Source organism: Arachis hypogaea, chromosome 20 (genome assembly GCF_003086295.3).
Source record: "Arachis hypogaea cultivar Tifrunner chromosome 20, arahy.Tifrunner.gnm2.J5K5, whole genome shotgun sequence".
Taxonomy (NCBI): Eukaryota; Viridiplantae; Streptophyta; class Magnoliopsida; order Fabales; family Fabaceae; genus Arachis; species Arachis hypogaea.
The window spans coordinates 18,963,855-18,990,044 of NC_092055.1; the positions used below are offsets into that span (position 1 = coordinate 18,963,855).

General features: G+C 35.1%; 1 protein-coding gene across 1 annotated transcript; it reads left to right on the forward strand.

The window, feature by feature from the left end:
* The first annotated feature begins 7,802 nt into the window (after window positions 1-7,802).
* On the forward strand, window positions 7,803-13,392 carry LOC112785052 (linamarin synthase 2). The gene is made up of 2 exons (XM_025828457.3): window positions 7,803-11,634; window positions 12,361-13,392. The coding sequence occupies exons 1-2, from the start codon at window positions 11,124-11,126 to the stop codon at window positions 13,311-13,313; spliced, it is 1,464 nt and encodes a 487-aa protein (XP_025684242.1). The 5' UTR covers window positions 7,803-11,123; the 3' UTR covers window positions 13,314-13,392.
* The last annotated feature ends 12,798 nt before the right edge of the window (window positions 13,393-26,190 follow it).

The window sequence follows — 26,190 nt, forward strand, 5'->3', positions numbered from 1 at the left end:
ATCATCAAAATAAACTACCTCCCAGATTTACTATCCCGGTTTTGATCAACGAACGAAGCTACTAAACAACAAAATATCATCAAAGACGCAACCTTTTCTTCAGAAAAATAAAATCCCCCTCCGAACAAACAAAGTAAATCAAAACAAAGCATCGATCATCTCTTACAAAGGTTCAGCAACAAGAAAATCTATAACCAGAGCAAAAATCAAGGGGCAATCTAAAGAAGAAGTAAACAAATACAGTTTTCAAAGTATCAAAAAACAACCAGAAGCAACAGCAGAACATGCAAAGCCCTAGAAAGCCTCAACAGAAATACCAAGAGTATGCATAAAGAAGAAAAAGAAACCAGAAAAAATACATCACAGTAACAAGCAAACACAAGACTACAAAAAGGCTCAAGCTTTCCCAGCGTACAGTAAGTCAGAATCAAAGCCTTATCAGAAAAAAAGGATGAGAACAATGAAAAGAAGAACCAACCTGAACAAAGGAAGAAGTTTCGTAGAAGATCAAAGACGGAGGGACAGAATCGCCTTTCGAGCAAAGAGAGACACCAAGAAATCACCAAATGACGTCGCAGGAAAGAAATGTGAAAACCGCAAACTTCAGGAAACAGAAAGGGAGAAAGAAAAGGGAAGTCACAAGTAAAAATAGAGAAGAGAAACCGTTTCTGTGTGTAAAGTTCAAAATAAAAAGCCAAGGGAAACGGGGCAATTAAAACCAATTAATGAAGGTATTAAACCATCGCACGTTCCCAAGAACAGAGCGCTAATATAAAAGCGCGTGCTTTCAGAAGAAAACGTTCCACATTCAAAAAGGAAGATTCTACAAAGAAAGAAGTCGACAAATGCTCGAGTTCGGCTTCACCAGAAGGATCGAAGTCTTAAAGAACTAGGACTCGACCTCAAAAAGAAAGATCGAGCTCGAGCAGGGGCACTGTTCACACCCTGGGTTGAACTATCCGACCCGGGATGTTCAGTAACAAAAGTGACCGACCTCTTTAGGTCAGGCTATCCGACCTCTTCTCAAAGAGCTCGGCCAAATCGATAGGAAAGCCCAGTGAAGGGCTCAAATAGAGGAACACGACCCAAATCCAAAGGCAGTCCAAGCCTACAGAGATAAAGGCGGTTCCCTTAAAGATAAGCTGACCTCACTCAAAGATAAGATAAGATAACTAACTTATCTTATCTGAAAAGGTCACACCACACTATTATAAATACACTGGAGCACCCAGGTATTACTCATACTCTGATTCTACTAAAAATCTGCTTAATACCCTTGCTAACTTAAGCATCGGAGTCCCTTGCAGGTACCCCCCACTCTCCGGTGGCGAAGGATCAGCAGTGCAGCCAAGCTCAACAAGTCGGATATGATAGCTCCGGCCTCCACTCACAGCCGAACCCATCATCTCTGATCAACACAGAAGATCTCGACCGAGATCGACCTACAGTTTCAGGTAACCCTCGGAACAACCCCTATTTATGGTTTCCGTTTTAAATCATTAAGTTTTATAATCTGAATGTCGGAGTTCTAGGATTGCCTCTGGCTTTCCCAGGACCTTATATATTATATATGTGGGCACCCTTATCATGCGGAGAACCCCCGGTTCTCATTCCATACGGATATTTGTGTTTTTCATATGCAGGTCGAGAGGCACCTCACTAGGCGTCTGGAGTTCTCTGGCCCCAAGTGGGACTTTTTGGATATTATATTTTGTTATGTTTAGATATACCTATATGATAGAACTCTTCTTATATATATGTTTTTCTTTTGCACCTCATAGAGGTTTTATGGAGAACTAGGACTTCTTTTTGAGTATTTTAGGACTCAGATTTTATATGTATATATGTAAATATTCTCCGGCCATCCTTAGCTTGCAGGCTGAGCTCGGTGCTTGAATATTTTATATCATTGACTCTCTACTCTCATTGTCTATATACGTATGTACATGTACCTATGCTTTCTTCGTATGTAAGCAAACGTTATTTCTGAGCATTGCGCTTTTAGTTTTCACGATTTTTCTTTAACCAACCTTTAAAGCTCCTCGATAATTATATTCTTTCAATTATTACACACACACACACACACACACACACATATATATATATTATTTTAGAGGTCGTAATACCACACAACCTCTATTTTACGACTTAAGCGTAAAGCTCTGTGTGGTAGGGTGTTACATTATGGTATCAGAGCAACTCGTTCCTGTAGAGCTTGAGGGACGGACTGACTATGCTTTTAGGCATACTCTGGGAGTCTTTACATGATAAATTAGGTTATCTAACTGATATATGTGGCATGAATGTTCATGAGCATGCATTTGGGACTTTGAAGCACTAAACTTACGATATTGAGACTGATCAACTTGATATCACTTGTTTAGTGTGAACATATACCAGATGTCGACTCAAGGACGCGGTCGCTGGCAAGGTAGAGGTAGAATAAGTAGTATAAACCCGGGAACAGTGGAAAACGACCCTGTGGACTTTATGGCTGCTCTGGGAAACATGGTTGCGGCTATGAAGGCGACAGCTGAAGCGTTGGGAAATCAACTAACTGAGGGAAAGGACCAAGATAACCGAGGTCCTAGGCAAAGGTTACTATAAAGTGTCCGACCTCAAAGGGCGAGAGCTTCAGAGGTCCTGGCACGCATGCAACCTAAAAAGATAATATTGCTAAAAACCTTGCGTCAGGTGCACTCTTTTTCCCTCCTAATAAGGGTTTTTAATGAGGCACCAGCACAAGGGCTAGGGGCATTCAAAACCCCTAGTAAGTAGATTTGTAAAGAAATTTCTTAAATATCAATAAAAATTCCTACTTTATTTACTTCTTTAAAGTTTTCCTATCTTAAACGCATTAATTTAAGCTCAACAAACCACAAAAAATCATTGCCTGACCTAAAGTGGACGGCAAGATGAAGCGACGAGGTACAAGTTAATGTAAGAAGTTATACAAACAGCTCATACAAAGCGACCTCAAGAGAGATCTGATGAAAAACGAATTGTAAAAATAACTTGATAAAGGCCGATTACTAAAAGTCGGGACTATAAAAGGAAATTCTTAAAACTTCGCTAAAGAATTTGAATAAAGGGTATCCAGCTATGCAAAAATCATTTTCTAAAGCGGGTGCTTCAAGATATAAAATAAATTTTGAACATTACTTGCTAAAGTCTTCAAAACAACTAAACAAAGTTAAAGTGTTCAAAAAATCATTAAACTATTACAAAAAGCTAAAGTATCATCAAAGCCCACAGGTCGGGCTATTCTGGAAAATAAAAAGATAATAAAGGGATCTAGAAAAGCTCAAGACTTCTCCCCCGTAAGAGGATTGAGAGACTTGCCAATAACATTGTCTTTAAGAGAAGAAGGAGGATGCACAGAGACTGGCTCGGCCACCACAACAACAGAAGCCGGAGGAGAGGTCTCCACAGTAGCCTCCCCAAGCTTAGTTCCTGAGATGGAGGCCTGCTTGACCTGAGGACCCGGGGCCTTTGGATCCATAGGAGGCTCCTCCTCATCATCCTCCTCAAGTGCCGGGACTATTTTACCATCTACCACAATGTGTCAACACTGAAGAGGGAAAGGTCAAGGTCGGGAGCCAAGACCTTAACCTGAGCCTCCAGGTTCTCGAACATCTCGTCCATACCCAGGGCAGCTAACTCCTGGGACTCAGCAAAGTCCTTTTTCAGCTTCATCAACTCCTCCTCTAGGGCCAATCTCTCCCCAAATACACGAGTATAGCTCTCCTGAAACTTCTTGGCCTTCTCCTCGGCCAAAGGAACAGCTGCCTTTGACTTGGTGGCTCTTTCCCGAGCTCGCTAAAGGTCAGACTTCTAGGCATCTCGCTCTTGCTCCAAGTCCTTCTTCAGCTTGTTTAGCCTCTCTACATCAGCTCGGGTAGCCACAAGAGCACTAGTTGTGGCCTGTATAGGAGAGCCCCTCAACTCCCTAGCCAGAGTAGCACACACCCCAACTGTTTGAAGTCCTCCACGGGCTAAATACTGCATGTGGTTCTGAATGGCAACATCGTCCGTGCTTAGGTGGTGGTAAGGGAGCACATTCTTCTCGCCCCAAGTAAGGGCATCAAATCTCCTTGAATAAATGCTCTCCTCATCATCCACCTTCTATTCTTTGAAAGGGGTTTCAGTGGAAGACGGAGAAGAAGGCTCTAAAGGGATAAGTCAAGAGAGGGGAATCGGGATAATAACCTGCGGGCCAGAGGGACCCAACCCCAACTTCTTTCTTGGGGAAGATCGGACCGAGGATCCTGCCCGACCTCTTTCTGTGACCCTATCCCAACTTTCTTTTGTTGTTGGAGATTCTTGGCAACAACTGTCTTCTTGGTGTTCCGAAGATATTTCATAGCTAATTTTGGAGCCGTACTTTCTGCAAAACAAAATAGGACGCAATCAGAAACAATAATTACAAACAAATAGAATTCAATAAGCAAAGGAAAGAGAACTACCAAGATTCGACTTCAGAAGGCTGGGATCTCCCAAATATCTTTTTGTGTCCAAATGGAGAGCTTCACCCCATGTACCCAAAACAAAATCTACAATACCCCTCTCTAAGTCATCTAAATTGGCTAGATCATGCCTAATGATATTAAGGGTATCTTGCCAATTTAGGAAAAAGGGAGGGGGGTTCTTAGTTCTCAGAAAAAAAAAAAGAAAGGTCGGACACCCACAGCACCCCGGACCTTAAAAAAGTGATTTTTAAAATCATAGAAAGAATCGTTGAGGATAGAAAAAGCCTTCCGACCTTGAACAGGTCAGAAGGATATCCAACCCGACTTCTTAGTAGAACTGTAAGGTTTGGTTGCAATAAAGAGATAGAAAAAGACGTTTAAAGTAGGTTGGACATCCAACTCTCGACACAAGAGCTGGAAAATTTTCATAAAATCCCAAGAGTTTAGGTGTAACTGAGAAGGGACAAGGTTAGAAGACCGCAACACCTCTATCTCAAAATCTGTAAAAGAAAGTCAGACACCTAGCCTAGTAAAAAAGTAATCATAGGCATAAAAGAAAGGTTGTTCAGATTCCTCTAAAGGGGAGAAGCACACTCTCTCCTCTGGGTCATCACAGTACTCTTTATCGGTCAATGGGACACAACTAAGAACAGTACTATCTACCCAAACCCGAAGAGTAGGGGGAACCTTAGTCGAAATATTTAAAATAACGCAGCGAGACATAAACGCTACACCTACAAATGCAAAAATAAAGAAGTCCGTTACTACAAAAAGTAAGAACTCGTCCAAAACAGGTCGGGCAAAACAGAAAAACCAAAAAGAGCCACTTCTTTCAAAAGAATTTTCACAAAGCAGTCAAATGGCGTCTCTCCTATGCAACCTCGTCGCATAAAAGCAACACCGTTTGGGGAAACACAACACACAATCAACAGAGTCACAACCACAGTCATATACAAAAGAAAATCCTCTTAGGAAAAGGGAGTCAAGAGAGTCTTTTCAAAATATTTTCAGAAATATTTTCACACAAACAGTACAAAAAAGCAAAACTTTCGTCAGCAGAAAAGAAAAAGAGGGCAATGACTGTGGAGGTAAAAATCCCAAATAAAAGAGAAAAAGTAAATCCCAAGCAATCAGAAATGAGAGTTCGAGGGAAACAAGAAACAAAAACCAACCTCGAAAAAAGAGTGTGAAAAAGGAAGAGCACGTCTAAAGCAGCAGAAAACGCGGACGATCCCCTTCACGCCGACGAAAGCAAATAACTCTTCAAAAAATCAAGATAGAGAAATCTTGAGAATAACAGAAATGATCGAAGAATACAGAGAATATCTTTTTTGAAAGAAAGAAAGGAAGTAGATTCTTTAGAAGCAAAGAAGAAGGAGAGAAAGAACTGAAAGTTCTTTTATAAGAAACAAATAAAGCAAAAACGGCTCCATTACTCCTCTTTAAAAGTGCACGGATCCCCAGGAGCGACTACCGCACAACGTTCGCCCATTATTAAGAGGCAACATTCAAAATTTTTTTTGAAAAGAACGTTGGACAACCCGACATGAAAGACAGAAGCCAAGATGCTTGAGCCCGACCTCTAAAAGGAATGTACTCAAATAAGGGAACTGTTCATACCCTGACCCAACAAATAAAAGTCAAGCCCAACAACACAAACAAGCCCACCAATAAAGGAGGACTTCATGACAAACCCGACCTCTTTAAAGAGGTCGGACACCATCGTAAGGAGGTTAAGCCCTACCTGCCCAAAGTAGGTAACTACCTCCATGAATCTCTCCTATTATCTCTACCTCATCTAGAAGGTAGATCCCAACAAACTCCCAAGATAAAAAGAACGCTTATCCATCAGAAAAGAGGGAACTACTCCAACAAAGGGGGTTATTATTTCTACTATAAATACACTAGGACTCCTAGGTATAACTCACATTCTAATATACTAAAAACCTACTTAAAGCCCTTGCTAACTTAAGCATCGGAGTCTCTTGCAGGTACCACCCCCACCTCCTCACAAGGAACTCTGACAGGTGGCACCTCGGTACCAAAGAGGTTGGACGCCACCACATCCAGAGATCTGGACCTCACGTCCAGGCCCAAACTAACGTTTCAGGTAATCCTCGGAACAAGTCTCAACTCTCAAATATACTTCCTTTGTAAACAACCAGTCAAACACAAATAAATAAACCATTTAATACTTTTAAAAATCATGTAATGATCTATTATAATAAGTTAATTACAACTAATTCTATTATAGTTAAAATATTAATTCTAGTTAAATTTAAGCAACTCAAATTACTAATATAGTCAATAATTAGATTAAAATATCAACTAATCAGAAGTTAACACATCACGTAGAATAAGTTATATGTTATTTTAAAGAGGATTAGATCATAGTTATCAAATTTGGACTGGACCGGCCGATTCGATCGAAAAACCGATAAACTGGACTTTAAACTGGTCCGAATTAACATTCTAACCAGACAAGCAAACGAATCGGTCAAACTCAAAAAATTCGGTCAAACTCAACCTAAACCGAGGATCGAACCGGATTGGTTGGCCCACTAACGTTAGCACACGCATCATTCAAATTTCAAAAATTGAAGGATATGCTAGGCGTTGGATTCAAACTTAAGACCTTCAACATATAAAGGAGTCTGCAACCACTAAACCAAGTTTACTCTTTGTAATATATGGTGCCTTTATATAAATATATTACAAACTATTAAACATATCCTAATTAATAACTTTATGTATTAACTCTTTTAGTCATGCAAATTTAAGATATTTTTTTTATCTTTTATTCTAATAAATAGTGTTCATATTAATTTAATTTATTTTTTTATTTTATATTTATTCTTTCTTAAATTAATTATTTTTAAATTATATATAATTATTAAAATAAACATTAAACTTTATTAAATATCTATAAATTAAAAAAGATAAGCAAACAAATTTTTATTAATTATAATATATTTTTGTTATTGAGAATTATGACATCTGTTAATATTAATATTTTTTAATATATATTTAAATAATATAATAGATACTAATTAATGAATTAGAAAATAAGTTAATTTAATATAAAAAGATTAAATTTTATATAATTACTTAATTATAACTGAATCAACCGATTTAATCTGTAATCTACAGATTGAACTAGGGATCTAATGACCCAATAATTTAGTTAGGTCAATTGCCGGTTCTAATAACTATGGATCAGATAGAATTTGGGTAGCACAAGAAAAAACAAAATGAAAAAAAAAATCTTTTCAATGGTCCTTGAATGTGATGTTTTCTCCCAATTTGAATGGTTCCTCTCACGTTTTCTTCCTTAATCTGCATTAGGAATCTATCCATTTTACGCTTCTCCCCTTTCTCCTCTCTCTACAGCCTACACAGGAAAGAAAAGTAGTATCCATGACTCATGACTAAATAGTAAATACACTATACATAATTTCCATAAAGCCATTATATATTAGCATTTAGATCTCTCATTACATCTCGGTTAATATCTAGAGAATATCTAATTTATTCTCAGCCTCTCATTCTCATAATTAGTAATTCAGTTTACAATACACATACAATGGCAATTATTACATGATTTGACATGATAGTCATTCATCTTCATGGCTTCACCTAGTTCATATGATAATTATAATAATGCACCACATGCTCTATCCAGTTTCTTGCGTCAGTGAACACATACCTGCAAGTTCTCCACGGGAACGTTATCAATTCAGTTCAATTTTATTTTCTTTTTGTCTGTCAAAATTAGTTTGAAAAGAATTATTCAATTGGTTGTTTTATGAATATGCAGGATCTGTTACTCTTTGAAGAGAAAAATAGGTTAGGCTCGGTTCCTCCTATCTACCACAACAAGTGCAATGGCTGCCATCCATGCATGTGGTGACCGCTTCTTCGACCCTTGATCAGATCCTATTTGGTAATTGTTTTAGAATAATAATTTAGAGATAATGTGATATAAAAATATGTGCAAAGAAAAAGAAGATAAAATAGAATTTTGATTTATGACAAATTAATCTATGGCCTATCGAATAAGAGAATACCGTATAAAATTAAAAGAATTTAAATTTTAATGCATTTTTAATTTAAAATAAATTTATATTTGTATATAATTCTGTAACGTTATAATAATAAAAATAATTATTTTTTATATTAATTACGTAAATAATAATAAAAAACTATTGGTGTAATTGAACGATAATATATATTCAAATTAATCTCATAAAAATAAGACCTAAGAAAAATATCTTCTAATCTTTGTATTTCTATTAAGCGACATTTCTAGGCCTGTCCTAGAAAATGTTATCTATATTCAGAAGGACATTTTCCTTGAAGTATTCAGAGATTGGCCTCTTGTAAAGTTAAAATAGGTTTCTTCCTTACTTTCTTCTTTCTTTCTTAGCTTTTCTTTCTCTTCTTTTCTGTATTTTTTAATTATTTACCGATGTTTAATTTGCGCCTTGAGGTTCAATCCATCTCATTGGCAGTCAATGGAATAATGGAATTGGCGAATTGCTTAATTTTATAACATTGTGCTACTTAGCTTGAACATTGACCGAACTGTATATGTTTTAGTTTGATACACCGGTAATGTAACTTCTGAGTAAGTGTGAAAAGAGTTCGGGTGGTCTGTCAGAGGTCTACGGCCTGTGTTTATAAAAATAAGTTTGGTCCGATTTGTTATAAAATAAGCACTGATTTAGATTTTTGTAAAAGCTTGTGTTTATAAAATAAGTTTGATCTGATTTGTTATAAAATAAGTACTGATTTAGATTTTTGTAAAAGACTTAATATATTAATAAAAAAAAAGTCTAAGGAACCAGTAATTTTTATGTTTTATAGTCAGCATTTAATTAAAAAAAAAAAAGTTGGTGATCTTCTTAAATGTAATCTCACACCATTAAAAACATTATTGATGATTAATTGATAGTTATAAAACACAAAAATTACTGACTTCTTAGCACTCCTCTATTAATAAATCAAGTTCAGTCTTATTAATAATTAATTTTATTAGTCTGTCAGGTCTGTCTAAATTTGTTAACACATAATAAAATATATAAATAATTTTTTTATTATTAACAAAATTATAAAATATTTTAAATTTATTATATTTTATTATAAATATTTTTGTTTATTTTAAAATTTTAAAATTTTTTATAAATATTAAGTATAATATATTATATTTAAATATTTTCATAAAAAAATAATTTTTTAAAATAATATTTTTATTTTTATAAAAAAATTATCAGATCTTTTATTAGATTTTAGATTAGGCCAAAATGAATAATAAACCAGATTTAATATTTAAAAAAAAAATTATAATAGACAACAAACCAAACTCAAACTAATTAATTATATGACCGATTATATCTATTAAGAGCAGAACCTAAGTTGACCTGACCTGTTTTCATCCTTGCTTCTCTGAGAGATCTCGATTTGAATTTACAGTTATCAATTTTATGAAAATTGCCCTTAGCCACTGTTTTATAAAATAAGACTTGTCTTTGATCACATAAACATTTCTTAGCAAAAGAAGCATAAGAAACCGTCTATTGCTTTCACTTCATTTATTTTCTGCTTTACTTTTTATTTTTATTTCTTATTTTATTTAAGAAAAAAGAAATCCAAAAAACAAACCTTTGTACTAAAAGTTAGTTAATTTTTTTTGTAATGGATTGAAAGAATGTGTTAGTTATAATTATAGAAAATTGGTATGTTTTTTATGAATATAAAAACTATTTTTAAAAATTTAAAACTACAAATTGAAGACTCATATTTGTATAGGGATAACATAGATGGGAGTAGAAAACTGAAAATAGATTTTGGATAAAAAAATAAAAAAATTTAAATTAAAAGATCTAATTTGTATGTTCAAAAAGTTTTTTAATATTAAAATATAAATTTAACCTTTAAATTTATAAATTATAGAAATATAAAATAAAAACTACATTCAAATTTATAATATCTATACAAAATAAAAATATACTAAATTTTTACATTATTAAAAAATACTACCTGTACTATCATACAAAAAATAAAAAACCCTAAAAGGTTGGCTATATTTGGCTTTAGATTCTTCCGTGAGCATGTGTGCCAAAACACGTGTTGCACTTTGAATTATCAATGCAATCCCTTCATTTAATCTATTAATATTTTGGTGACAATGGAACATCGGCATGATGCTAGAACTTATCTATATGCATGCAATCATTTTTCTTCTTTCTACTGCTTGTTTTATTTTTTATATGAATGATGTTATTTATACATAAAAAATAATCACTAAAATTAATTATTAATATAAAATATATATTTAAATATAAATATATATTAAAAATAAATTAAATTATATATATTTATAATTAATTTTAATGATTAATTTTAATGTATAAATAATATTTTTATTTATATATATATATAAAATAATTTTTAATGTGCAGTAACACAGAAAGTATTCTATGTAAAAAATATATATATATTTGTATTTTGAAAGATTATCAATACATTAAAATTATTATTTTTTAGAAAACTTTGTCCGAATAAATCATTATCAAAATCTTACAAAAACGCCCATGTCACTAAATCGCATAAAGCCATAAACCAGAACCGAAACATTAATTACTTGGGACAAAAATGAATTGTTCTGGAAAATCGCAACCCCTTGTTGTGTGTGTTCCATTTCCAGCACAAGGTCACATAAACCCTTTCATGCAACTTGCAAGAATCCTTCACTTTAATGGCTTCCACGTAACCTTTGTAAACTCCGAACTCAACCAAAAGCGCATAGCCAAATTCTTAGGACCCAGCTTCGTGAAGAACCAACATGGTTTTCACTTTGAGACCATCCCAGATGGTTTGCCACCGCCACAGGATGATGCAAGCCACCATGATAACACTGCCCTTTGCGATTCAACTAGAAAACACTGTTTGGAACCGTTTAAGGACCTTCTTATGAAGCTGAACTCAAGTTCTGAGGTGCCTAATGTTAGTTACATAATTTCTGATGGCGCCATGAGTTTCGCAATCAAGGCGGCGCAGGAATTGAAGATACCTGAAGCTCAGTTTTGGACAACCTCTGCTTGTGGATTCATGGCGTATCTTCAGTTTGGTGAACTTGCCAACAGAGGCATTATTCCATTCAAAGGTTGGGACTGTTTTCTATTCTTTTATGGATTTGGTTTAGTATTATTTATTATTATTATTTATTCAATTCAGAGGCATTATTATATTTATTATTTATTATTATTTATTTATTATTATTATACTAACATAAAGTATTACAGTACTAGTGTGACATCTCTAAAATAATTTGGCTAAGACTTTAGTATAATTAGATAGGTATTTTAAATAATGGAAACTCAGATATACTGATATAGTGAGACTGAACATAGAATACAGAGTATGGTCATTGTAAAAAAGAAAAAGAAAAAGAAAAAGAAAAAAGAAGAGGGATCCACATTGATTTTTCTCTATCACTCTGTATCTCTGCATTGTTGAAATATGTATGGGAGCAGCTATGTCATTTTACTATTGGAATGCCATGCTGGTACTATAACATTTCATATTAGCATTGTGTTAATGTTGAATTGAAGACACTGGGAATTCACAATTGGTTACTAATTTGGTCATTTCTAAATGTCAGAAATTGATTTGATGAGTGCTGAAAATTTTTAGAATGAAATTAAAAGTATAATAGAATTAGAAAATTTGTGATACTCAAAGCATGTAATTTGTTTAAAAAATTTCTCCAGATTAAATGTATTTTTGAAAAAAAATTTTCCTAACTTTGATTACTGTAAAGTATATATAAATGTTAAGTTGGCAATTTGGATTGATTAACAAATAACTTTGTCTTGTCCTGTTTTTTCAGATCAAGAATCTATTACTGAGTGTGTCTTGAACAATCCGATAGACTGGATTCCAGGTATGAAAAACATTCGACTTAAAGACATGCCAAGCTTTATTAGGACCACAACTCTAGAAGAGACCATGTTTGATTTCATGGGGTCCGAGGCACAGAATTGCTTAAAATCATCGACAATAATTTTCAATACTTTCCAAGATCTTGAGCTAGAAGTCCTTGATGCAATCAAGAACGACACATTTCCCAACATATACAACATTGGACCACTTCCATTTCTAGGTAGCCATGTCTTCAATAATAACAAGGACAAATTAATGTCCCATGGATCTTCAAGCCTATGGTTAGAAGACTCAGGTTGCCTCAATTGGTTAGATAAATGGCAACCCAATTCAGTTGTTTATGTGAATTATGGAAGTTGGACCGTCATGAGTGAAGATCACCTTAAAGAATTTGCTTGGGGCCTTGCAAATAGTAATCACCCATTTTTATGGATAATTAGGGACAATATTGTGATGGGTGAATCAGCAATTTTGCCAATGGAATTCTCTAATGCTATTAGAGATAGAGGGTACATAACAAGTTGGTGCCCACAAGAAAAAGTGCTTTCACATTCATCAATTGGAGTATTCTTAACACATTGTGGTTGGAATTCAGTGATAGAAGCTTTGTGTGGAGGTGTTCCTATTATATGTTGGCCTTTTTTTGCGGATCAACAAACGAATTGTAGATATGTTTGTGCAAATTGGAGATTTGGTGTGGAGTTAAGGCATGACGTGGAGCGTGGTGAGGTTGCTGAGGTTGTTAAGGAAATGATGGAAGGAGAAATAGGAAGGGAATTAAAGAAAAATGTTTTGGAATGGAGGAAGAAAGCTCTAGAAGCCACTCATGTAGGTGGATCATCGTACAATGATTTCAATAGGTTAGTAGAAGAGGCCCTTCGTTTTCAAAATGTAGTTTAATTTGTTATCATTATATACCGTCCGCCTTAAAATAATTGTAGTTTTAATTTTGATAAATATAAAACATTTTATACACTCATTTAATTATATTTATTATTTATTTTTTAGATGACAACTTATACCGTTAATATAAAAATTAGTTTTTTATAATATGACATTATAAGATTAAATACAGATATAAAATATTATTTTATATTGAGACTTAAAATCAAATCCAAAAATTAATGGGAACTATTTTGAAATGAATGGTGTATAATAATCACACGAAACAGTACTTTTTTACAAGAATAAGTAGCATATTGATTAAATACAAAATTGTAATAGGTATATTATAACAAAAATTATTTTTAGTGGTAAATTTTTGTTGATAATAACATAACGATTACTATAGATTTTATTTAACTTATGTTTTTGTGCAATTATATATTTGTCATTATTATTATATATTAAATGATAATTATATATTTTTTACTGTCGTTAAAAAGGTTGTTATTGACAATCGTATAATTATTGCTAAAATATTTTAGCTAGGGATAGCAAAATTCATCGAGACGTGGGAATCCCTGTAGAGACTATCCCTAATGGAGATCCGACTGTAGGAATTTTTCCAGCAGGGATGGGGACGGGGGATAAAATTTTCTCGAGGTAGGCGCGGGGATTCCCGCCCTGTCCCCGCTAATCCCCAAAATTCATAAATTTATTTAATTGTCCTTAATAGTTTATTTCTCATATATGTTTTTTCGTCATTTCACACATCATATATATATAGAGTGAGAGAACCAAAATTCCTAATCCTCATTTGCATAACCTTTCTTCGATTCATAGATCCCTAGCGTCTAGTGTCGTCCATATTCTATCCAACCTCTTTGCAGCCACTCTCTTGCCACTCTCCCGTCTCACTGCATTGTCACCCCTTACCGTTCCATTACCCTTACCGCGTCGTTCTCTATATTCGTGGCATTCATTTCCACAACTCTGTCATCGTGTCCATTCTCCTCTATGCTGCCGCATCCCCCACCTCGTCCACTGCTCTATGCTCTAGCTCGCCGATGTTCCCCACTACGTCATTTTAAAAGAAGTCACCATCTTATCGTTTATACTTTTTGTATAAAATTTTTCTGTTTTTGTATAGGATGAATACTTTCAACTCTATTCCTATAGGAATTAATAATTAGTCAAAACTATCAGAGAGATGAAAAATCAGGTCCCTGTGGGAAATGGGACCCTGTGGAGAATGGGAATGGGGAGCAATATTCCCCACGACAGAGAATGGGAATGGGGACGGGAGCAAATCTGGGGACGAGAATGGGGAGCAGGGGGGCATTTCCCGCCCCCGCCCTGCTCCGTTGACATCCCTAATTTTAGGGACAAAGCGTAATACGGTTAATGTCTAATTGTGAGTAAATATATTAGCGGCTATTTTTATTGCTACTAAAAACAAAATAAATGGCCGCTAAAAAAATCTTTTAGTCGAGAAAAATTAGCCATCAAATCGGTTATCATATATTTATATATAAATATATTATTTAAATAATTTCAATGTGTATTTTATATTTAAATATTTATTTTATATTAATAGCTGATTTGGTAACTAATTTTTTGTATACACGTAGCATATAATTACTAATACTAAAGGTTTCAAATTTAATATTACACTCTTTAATATTGTTAGTTATTCATTCTCATATTACTTTTGGATGGAGAAACAATCATATAGATACTTTGTTAAAAAAATCATATTCATACAACATGATTTTCAGTTAATTTTATTTTTGTACATTGACGAGGCCTAAATCCAAAAACAAAAACTACACACTATCAGGAAGAGAGATTATATCACCCCCTATAACATTAACATTGACTAAGGTCGAAAGTTCTAGATAGGGAACATCTATGAATTTGTACCCGTTTTGCTAGAGGAGGCTGTTTTTCGCAAGCCAATCAGCATAAATATTAGCTTCTCTGTTAATATGATGAAAAGTGATATCCCAAGACCTTTTAGTCATATTAAGAATCTCTTTTATAATCAGGTTGGCTACCTTTTCCTCATCACAATATTTCCTAACTCCTTCATATGCTAACAGAGTTGGTCTCAACCATGACTCTTTTCAAGCCAATTTGCTACGCCGTTGTTAATCCATGAAGAATTGCCCTTACTTTGGATTGATAAACACTGTAACGCCCAAGGTTTGCTAAAAATCCCCCGATCCATTCCCCCTTATACGTTCGGATGATACCACCATAATCGGCCTTTCCTTCCTCCTCCTCTACCAAACCATCAGTATTTAATTTTGTCCACCCAATCGGTGGTGCTTTCCATGTGGTCCTTCTTACGGCTTCACTTTTTGTATTCCTAGTGAGAGATTGTTTGGCGAAAGCTTCCTTCATCTCCCTCAAGTAATTCCTTATGATGTCTACTACATTGTCTGGTCTGTTCATGTTGTTATTGTGGACTTCTGTATTCCTCCAGTTCCATATCCACCAGCAAGTGATCATAAACTGATCGATCCATTGCTCTTGTGAGGACTTGCTAATGTCGCTGTTTAAATTAATATCCAACCAAATCTCAAATAGAACTAAAAAGAAGAGGGTTGTTGTGCAAGGATGAATGATCTTCGCCCAGATGCAAGCTGCCTTTGGGCAGTCTCTTATCACATGCATTAAAGACTCCTCAATTCCTCGACAACGATGACAGTAAGGGTTACCTCCCATAATTCTACCTTTTTTTTTGCGCCGTGAGTAACTTGTTGTGGGCCATGAGCTAAATGAATACCTTTATTCTCCCCGTTCCTTTCCATTTGCAAATTCTGTTCCAGATTTTCTTCCCATCATTCTCATCATTGGTTATCACCTTATAAGCTGAGGCAACTGAAATTTGCCATTAGCCTCATGATTCCAAGTCATGTTATTCTCCCCAACTCCATCACCTCTATCAAAATTGTCTCACATGGTGCTCTAGATAATGACTAACTCCTTCCATAAAGGGAAATCAACCGCTCTAACTTGATATCCTTGTGTCTGATCATAAAGGCTCCCATATTTGTGATGCATCATATTGCTCCAAATGGAATTTTGATCAGTGAGAAGCTTCCAGATTAACTTCAAGAGAAACATTTAATTCATCGCTTGTAATTTCTTGAACCCCATGCCACCCTTGTATTTGTCTAGACAGAGGGTGTCTCACTTCACAAGATACATTCTCTTTTGATTCTCTTTGTCGCTCCACACAAAGCTTCTTTGAGCTTTCTCAATTTTCGTACAGATTCCCTTGGGCATTTGCTATGTTGCATTTCATAGTAAGTCATTGGAGTTATAACTGCTTTGCCTAGAGTCATTCGTCCTGCTAGAGATAAGCACTGAGCTTTGCATCCCTTTAGCTTGTCTTGAATTATTTGAATGATGTATTTGAAATGCCACTTGCATCTTCTTTGATTGTGGAGCATTGCCCCCCAAATATTTCTCAAGACTTGCTTGCTCCTGGAAGTGAACTTTTTCAATTATTTTCGCCCTTGTTTCTCTTTTCACATTGTTGGATAATGTAATAGAGGTCTTACTGGTGTTTATTTTCAACCCTGAAGCTTGAGAGAAGCATTCCATTGAGCTAATTATTAATTCCATCTGTTCTACACTTGCTTCCGACAAAATTAAAAGATCATCTGCAAAGAGAAGGTGGGATATTTCCGAACCCTATTTGCCAATTCTCATGGATTTCCATCCTTCTTTGTTGACTTACTCCTCTATCATGTATGATAACTTGTTCATGGCTATGACAAAGAGATACGGAGAGATGGTGTCTCCTTGCCTTAGACTTCTAGTGGGGGTGAAGTCTTCTGTTTTTCCTCCATTCTACAAGACATTGTAGGTGACGGTTGTTACACACTTCATTATCAACTCCAAAAGCTTCCTTGGCACTCCGAACTCCTCGAGACTTTGTTTAAGGAAATTCCATTTTAATCAATCATATGTTTTTTCAAGGTCGACTTTGACCGCCATAATGCCTTTCTTCCCTTTCATTTTCTTCATGATGTGGGTTATCTCCTTTGCTACTAAGATATTGCCTTGGATATTTTGACCTGGTATGAAGTTAGCTTGGTTGGGCGCAATTCGGTCGATAAGTGCGGGCTTGAGTTTGGCTGCTATGATCTTGGTTATGTACTTATAACTCACATTGCATAGTACAATCGGTCTAAATTGGTTGATGAATTCTGGACCTTGCACTTTTGGCATGAGAGATATAAGGTTGTGATTATGGTCCTTAACTCGACCCGTGTTGTTCTAGATATCCGTCACATGCATATAGATGTTATCCTATATTGTATCCTAATACTCTTTATAGAACAGGGCTAGGTTGCCATCAGGCCCCAAAGGTTTCAACGGCCCAATGTTAAAGATTTCTTTCTTTATTTCATCCCTATTGAGTTTGCTAGTCATTTTTTGAATCAGGTTGTGTTGGAAAGGAGCGCAGTGTCCGTCAGTGTTCAGAGTATATGTCCCTTAATCATCATCTTTATACAGATTCATGAAAAAGTTAAGGGCATGGTTGGCTAGATCTTTCGGATCCTCCATCCATTTCCCTTGGTTGTCCCTAAGTTTAATCACTTTTTTTCTTCGTTTTCTTATTATTGTATTTGTATGATAATATTGAGTATTTCTGTCACCATTGACCAACCAAAGATCTCTAGATTTTTGCATCCCGAGAATTTTTTCTTTGTTGAGAAGGTCTTCAAGCTCTTTATGGAGGGCTTTTTCTAATTCATTCAAATACGGATTTTTTCGTAACTTTGAGCTCTTTGAATGCCCCCAATGCGGTTTATCAGTCTTCTTTTGAGTTTTCCAACATGCCCAAAGACATTTTTGTTCCAAACGCATAGATCCTGGGTCAAGGAATTGAAAGCAGAGGCTAAGGAAGTGTACTTTCTCCATTTGGCTTTTATAAGATTCCTATACTTTGGGTGGAGCTTCCATATAGCTTCGTAACGAAAAAGTCTTTCTCTTTTATCGGGCTTCTGAGGATCATAGCGGATTAGGAGAGGGTGATGATCCAAGTTGCTTATAATGAGAACTTCCACCCTTGCTTCCGAAAATCTAACTCACCAATTAGCATTTGAGAGTGCTCTATCTAAGCGCTTGAACACCCTGTCAAGACCCTCCCATTGGGTCCCTTCCATGTGAATTTGGAACCCACATAGTCAATGTCTATCAAAGAGCAGGAGTTTATCCAGTGTTTAAATTTTCTGCAGGTTGTTTGGTCTATCCTCACTCTTCCTTTTTTTTCTCTAGAAGGTCTGCTATCTCATTGTAATCTTCCACCATGAGCCATTCCTCTTTTATATTCTGAGCCATGGCTTTTAATTCAGTCCAGAGCACCCTTCCATTAGCCTCTTGAGGGCTAGTATAAATAGTAGTTAGCAGCCAGCTATCTTTGTTGCTTTGTTTCACCTCTATGTGAATATACTGTTTGTGAGATTTTGACATTGATTGAAAGATCTAGGTCCTTCCAGAGAATCCAAATTCCTCCACTGAAACCTTTCGTCTCTTCAACACGGCTGAAATGAAATCCCAATCTCCTAATCATAGATTGTGCTTGCATTCTGCTGCATCTTGTTTCCATCAAGACGGTTATATCTGGTTTATGATTTAATTTCTACCAATTTTCTGAAAGAATGCGGCCAAAAACCTTACTGACTGCACCCTTACAATGCCAGGCAAGAATAATCATTAAAACCAATTTAAATGTAAGACCCCAATCGAGTGAACACTCTCAGTTTGCGCTGAGTAGCCCCCTACTGCCAGAGTGGTCTCAGCCTAATTCGTATCTGATAGCCCTTAATTTTCAAGTATTTTGTCTACATTTTTCGTAGGGTCCTAATCATTGCCTTTTTCTTGAAGCCTCCCTTCTTCGTATCTTTGGGCAGCTTCTATCATTAGCTCCGTCTGTATTTAGTAAAGGTCTGGTGGCTCCTTTTCTTGTTGGTCATCCATCTCCTCATCAACAAAAGAAGGCAAACCTCGTACCTGTCACAGTTGTCCCATTTTGTCCCCCTTTTTTGCTTCCCTCTCCACTACTTGTCCCTTTCGTACCAATTTTTTCCATTCTTTTTCCATGAGCTGACCGTTGCATAACCATCCAAGGGCCGTATTGGTCATCTTTTTCTTGGAGGACTTTTTTGCCCTTGTCATTTCTAGAAATTTTCATACTACCCTTTTGTGTTTTGCCTCCTGTCTATTCATTTGCCTTCGTCCCTCCATTCTCCTTCTGGTTTGTCTTCATCCCTATTGGTATCGGTTGTCTGCTGCCATTATTTTCTGCACAATTTGTTTTCTCGTTCGTTACCATTCTGCAAGAGAAAAAAATGTTGTAAATCCCTTCATATTCCACCAGGTATCGAACCCCGTTGATGGCGTATTGTGATACTAGTGGCTCGTTGAGATCCATCTCAACAGATAGCCTTGCGAACTTCCCTTGACACTTGTCAGTAGTATTAGTATCCACCTTGATTGTTCTTCCAATTATGTTGCCTATCCTTTTCAACATATCATCTTCGTAATATTCAATTGCTAAATTCGGGAGTCTCACCCAAGCTGCAATGGAGTCGATGGTTGCTTCTTCCGGGTTAAAATTCGGTTTTCCTGGCGGACCGTGAGATAATGATCTAGTAATTTCCATGGTCCTCCAATGAGGGCAATATCTAAGTCTTATAGGGAATAAAATTTTACGATAAAAAAATCATTTCCAAGGTCAATTACTTCAATACTACCCTTCCTTCCCCACATAGTTTCTAGCCTTCTTGTAATTGCTAGAAAGGATATCTTCCTTCCTAGGAGTTTCACTATGAGGGTGTCTCACCAGCGGGTGTTTGAGAGTCTTTATTGCTACTTCATTTAGGACGAAGTTGAAGATCCCATCCATTCTTTCCACTCTAATCTCGGGGATTTGGTTGCTCGTTTTTGTTGTCTCTTTAGTGCCTCTATTTTCCTCCTCCTTATCCCCTACCTACCTCTATGTTGGTGTCAGATTGATTCGGGTGGGTTTCGTGAAAAATAGATTAAGTGAAAAATAATAGTTAAGATAAGAGATTAGGGGTAAGTAAACTTGTGAGGAAGACACTTCTATTAATGACAAATAAGCAATACAAGAACTAATAATGAGAAAGAGAGGTAGAGAACAAGTGTTGAGACCTCCACTAATGCCACAAGAGGATGAATGAGCTTTATTTAAAGTGGACAGGGGTAGACTAAAGGTCGTCGAGTGTTTTGGTGAAACACCCGATTACCAGTTTTTACTCGTGAAGGTGATGGATGAAATGAAGAACAATGAGAGGAATTTTGAGAGAGAAAAAGATGGGTTCTTTAGCTTCTCAGCTTCAGAAGTAAAAAAGAAGATAAAAGGTTTTTCAAAAAAGAAGCTCTCAGAAGAGGATGAAGGTGAAGGTGAAAAAGTGAAGGTGAAGGTGAAAGTGGAGGTGAAGGTGAAAGTAAAGGATCAAAAGGGTTGTGAAGAAGAAGATGATCAAGGTGAAAGTGAAAGTGAGAGTGCTTTACAGAGGTGGCTTGAGGTCCTTTTTATAGTGTAAAACCATGATGAAGAGGAAATCTATTGTCCAATGGTTTTAGTCTGATATTTGGTTTACTGCTTTTTCCAAAATATCTTTAGGTATTTGTGTCACCTCAAGTCTTTTCAACTGAAAAGGTAGGAAGTTGATTCCACACGTTAAACTAAAGCTCCTGACATGTGACATTAGTGAAGGGACATCTAGTTTGGTTTTCTTTCAACTAGATGACACCTTTACACTCCAAATCCAACTAATCCACTTCCACCAATATAGTTCCCACTGAAGATAAATTCAACTCCTCAAGGTGTTCTTTTGGGTTCCATTCTTTTAGCCCAATACCTTTAGGAGGAACTTAACTCTTTTTTGACCATGTTTGTAGGTCATTATAAAAATTAATTATTTACAAAAAATGTTTATATTTTTAGTACACCAAATGATTCGGGTGGGTTTCGTGAAAAATAGATTAAGTGAAAAATAATAGTTAAGATGAGAGATTAGGGGTAAGTAAACTTGTGAGGAAGACACTTCTATTAATGGCAAATAAGCAATACAAGAAATAATAATGAGGAAGAAAGGTGGAGAACAAGTGTTGAGACCTCCACTAATGGCACAAGAGGATGAATGAGCTTTGTTTAAAGTGGACAGGGTGGGCTAAAGGTCGTCGAGTGTTCTGGTGAAACACCCGATTACCAGTTTTTACTCGTGAAGGTGATGGATGAAATGAAGAACAATGAGAGGAATTTTGGGAGAGAAAAAGATGGGTTCTTTAGCTTCTCAGCTTCAGAAGTAAAAAAGAAGATAAAAAGTTTTTCAGAAAAGAAGCTCTCAGAAGAGGATGAAGGTGAAGGTGAAAAAGTGAAGGTGAAGGTGAAAGTGGAAGTGAAGGTGAAAGTAAAGGATCAAAAGGGTTGTGAAGAAGAAGATGATCAAGGTGAAAGTGAAAGTGAGAGTGCTTTACAGAGGTGGCTTGAGATCCTTTTTATAGTGTAAAACCATGATGAAGAGGAAATCTATTGTCCAATGGTTTTAGTCTGATATTTGGTTTACTGCTTTTTCCAAAATATCTTTAGGTATTTGTGTCATCTCAAGTCTTGTCAACTGAAAAGGTAGGAAGTTGATTCCCACACGTTAAACTAAAGCTCCTGACATGTGACATTAGTGAAGGGACATCTAGTTTGGTTTTCTTTCAACTAGATGACACCTTTACACTCCAAATCCAACCAATCCACTTCCACCAATATAGTTCCCACTGAAGAGAAATTCAACTTCTCAAGGTGTTCTTTTGGGTTCCATCCTTTTAGCCCAATACCTTTAGGATGAACTTAACTCTTTTTTGACCATGTTTGTAGGTCATTATAAAAATTAATTATGTACAAAAAAGGTTTATATTTTTAGTACACAATCACAGATTCTTTAGACTCTTCCCCTTCGGAAAATAAAAAGATGTCATCCTCCATCTCCATGGGGTTCATCCTTCCTCTCACCACGTCACTGAATGACTTTGTTTTTTGGGCCTCCACCACTAGTAGTTGCACTATCTCCATATTTGAATGTTGTTGCTCTCCTAGCATCCATTTCTCTTCTCTAGAGACTAGAGAGTTTTCTCCTGTAAAGACTTGGTCTTCTCCCACCTTATGCACCTTTCTTCCACTCTTTAGAGTAGTGTTTTCCTCTTGTCCTGGTGATTGTTTTGGATCATGAGCCCTGGATTGTTTTCTACAGACATAACCTCCTCTCATGGGCGGAGGTCTCGCTAGTGAAGTATGTGCTTAAAAATAAAGCTCAAAAACACAAACTTTATTTAACATGTTTTTTTTCGATTAATTTTTTTATTAAAAGCAAGTGAATTTTATTAGATGGATTAAAAATGTTTGAGTCCACGAGATGGATTTCACACAATGGTAAAGAGGGAGAAAATCTATTACAACATTCAAGAATGTAATAAAAAAAAACATTGCCAATGAGCTATAACTCAAATAACATAGTCTCTCCCTCTCTACCTAGAGATCTCGGGTTTGAGTGCCACCTATTGCAACCGATCAAAAAATCTCCTAACTGTTGCTGCAACATGTGGTAAACGTATGAGAAGTCTGTGAGTGTGTTGTGTGGTACCTAAGATTGGGGGTTGTCCAATCTATTTGACAAAAAAAATATTAAAAAAAAGAAGTAACTTCATCCTCTTTTTTCATTTAAAATTCACAAGCTCTCCTAAAATAAGAGCTTTCAAGGACTGCTACATCAACTATTGCTTGTGGCACTATGGAAATTCCTTCGAAGATTATTTCATTTCGGGCATTCCAGATTTTTTAGAAAAGGTAAGTTGTCGAGATTGTTATTTTTCTTCCATCCCTATTAGTCTTCATCTTCTTTAGAAACAATAATCACAATTGTCAAATCTTTATGTTGTTCTGTAATTCTGGAGCTTCTATGTCCGAGTTCTACCATGATACCAACTTGTAATGACCAAACTCCTAATATGTCATTATCACACCTGAAAACATATATTATGATAAATATAAAAAAAATATAAAAGCATTGTTCTTATGGTAATAAGTAATTGAAGATTTAGCCAATGAGTTATAACTCAAATGGTATAATCTTTCTATACTCACTTAAGAGGTTATAGATTCGAGTCTTCCTATTTTTTGTTAAAAAAAAGTAATTGAAGATTTAACTTGTGATGGCCGTTTGCAAGAAAAAACATATATTATGATAAATAAAATTGTTTTTTAAATTTTACCAACAATGGGGTGGTGGCGCAGTTGGCTAGCACGTAGGTCTCATAGCTAAGAGTAATCCTGAGGTCGAGAGTTCGAGCCTCTCTCACCCCATGTTTTTTATTTTCCATTTTTATTTCTTCTGTGCTTCACTGCTTCTAGTAAAGGTCCTTACCTATCATTCCTTCTTGCTCCTTGAAACTTTATTGCACTCCTTTTGCCAAAAACCTTAATTTTTGTTTTAAATAATTTTAGTTGAACTCACTCTTACCTCACAACACTTTGTACCCATAATCCGAAGTCCGAACTAGTAAACCTATAGTCATTCTTATAAGATTATGTATCTATATTTTATGTACTTTTTATCCCGATAGAATTACTAATATCTAAATGTTGATTCAATAAATTCTTTTAAAAAAAAAAAAAGTTTCAACAAAACTTTGTTCGTGTATTGTTCGCAAATTTGAATGCATTAATCAAAGGACCAAGGCGTTTACTACTCTAATCAATCCAACATATTTTATTAAAGATATTCTTAAAACATTCTCATAAATACAAAAACAGACACCAATTTGGAAAAAAAAAAAAAAAAAAAAGAGAATTTTATTGTCTGGAACTTCAAAAAGTAATTAATTCTTACTTCATTTACTAATCGGCAGTATGTTTATAACTTTCTCTTTTATGTTATTTTCCAGATTTTCTTGAATATATTCTAATATTCTATCTTACTAGAAGAAACATAACTTCCAAACTGGTTTAATGACGAATATCTTTGTCTAACCCCTCTCTGCCTTTAGACATGAGCCGAGTAATTACCCAAATCAGTCCCCAAGGATTTTAGAATCGGACATTTTAGTCCCAAAAAAAAATTAATACACAGATCAATCTCCAAGATTTTATTCCGACAGACAAATCAGTCCCCAGTTCATTTTCCGGCAGAGTAATTACCCAGATCAGTCCCCAAAAATTTTAAAAACGGACATTTTAGTCCCCAAGAAAAACTAATGTACAAATCAATCTTCAATGTTTCTCTCTGTTAGACATAATAGTCCTCCATCCAAAAATAAAATAAAATAAAATAATTATTATTATTAATTACACAATAATATTGTACTATATTTTTTAGACAAAAATAATGATAAATTTATTCATTAAATTCTTATAGTCATTCAATAATAATAATAATAATAATAATAATAACAATAATAATAATAATAATAATAGTATATGCAGTTGCAGGAGTGACATATATGCGGTTTTTATCTCAAGTCAAAGCTTCAAGCATATTAAAGTGTTCTTAATTCAAAGCAAATTGAAGAAAGTTTGGTAAGAATAATATTCTAGGCTCACGAAATTATTAACAACCTTATTATAATATTAATGTAATAATTTGATTTATTATTATATGATTATATATTTTGAAGGTGAATTTTGCAAGGTGGGAACCGTGCCATGGTCCTTTCAGATATGGTCACCCTTGGAAACAATATTTGAAAATTGGAAGCTTATTAAGGCAATGTGCCTACCTCATTGATTCTCTTATTGGCTTCCTTGATTATACCAAGGTACTAAAATTACAATTAGTAACAATAATCAACTTTTTAAATGTGATTAGTTGACATTGTAAAAATAATTTGAAATGTTTACGTTTTATATAGAGTCCATCAGAAACAAAAAAGAAAGTGGAAGAGGCATGCATCCAAATAAGCAAAGAAACAGGAAAATCTCTAAAGGAATTATCAGTGTCAATCCAAAAAAAGATTTCACCATCATATGCTGCAAACCCTAGCATTGAGAAATCTAAGATTGTTGCAATGAACCTCAAGTCCATTCTCAAATCAGGGTTATGGGAAGGAACCAATCTCTTTGAGGATATTCCTCTTGTGATTGTGACTTATTTGCTGTTTGATGTGGTTTCTTGCACTGAGAAACTCGCTGAGTCAATACATGAATTGTCCATCCAAGGAAAATTCAAGAAAAAAGACAATAAAGTTGCACCAAAAAATATAAAAAATATAGTACAACATTATTATGCAATTAATAATAATAATTATTTTATTTTATTTTATTTTTGGAAGGAGGACTATTATGTCTAACAGAGAAAAATGTTGGGGATTGATTTGTACATTAGTTTTTCTTGGGAACTAAAATGTCTGTTTTTAAAATCTTTGGAGAGTGATTTGGGTAATTACTCTGCCGGAAAATGAACTGGGGACTGATTTGTCTGCTGGAGTAAAACCTTGGGAATTGATCGGGTATTAATTTTCCATGGGGACTAAAATGTCCGATTCTAAAATCCTTGGAGACTGATTTGGATAATTACTCGGCATGAGCCCATTAAAACAAAGTATCACCGCTATCTTTTAAATTTCAATTTTTTTAGTAGCTTTCAATCATGATATATGCTTACAGATATTGCGACAAGTAACATGTTTAAACTTTGGCAAAACGTACAAACTTCTGGTGATAAAATAAGTTAACTACTATTATAATATCAACCGGAGCATGGCGTGAACAATTTTCCCTTAAACGTAATAAGTGTATATATCTCAGTGTTTATGTAAATTGTTTTCCCAAAAGAATAACTAAATATGAAAGACACAACAG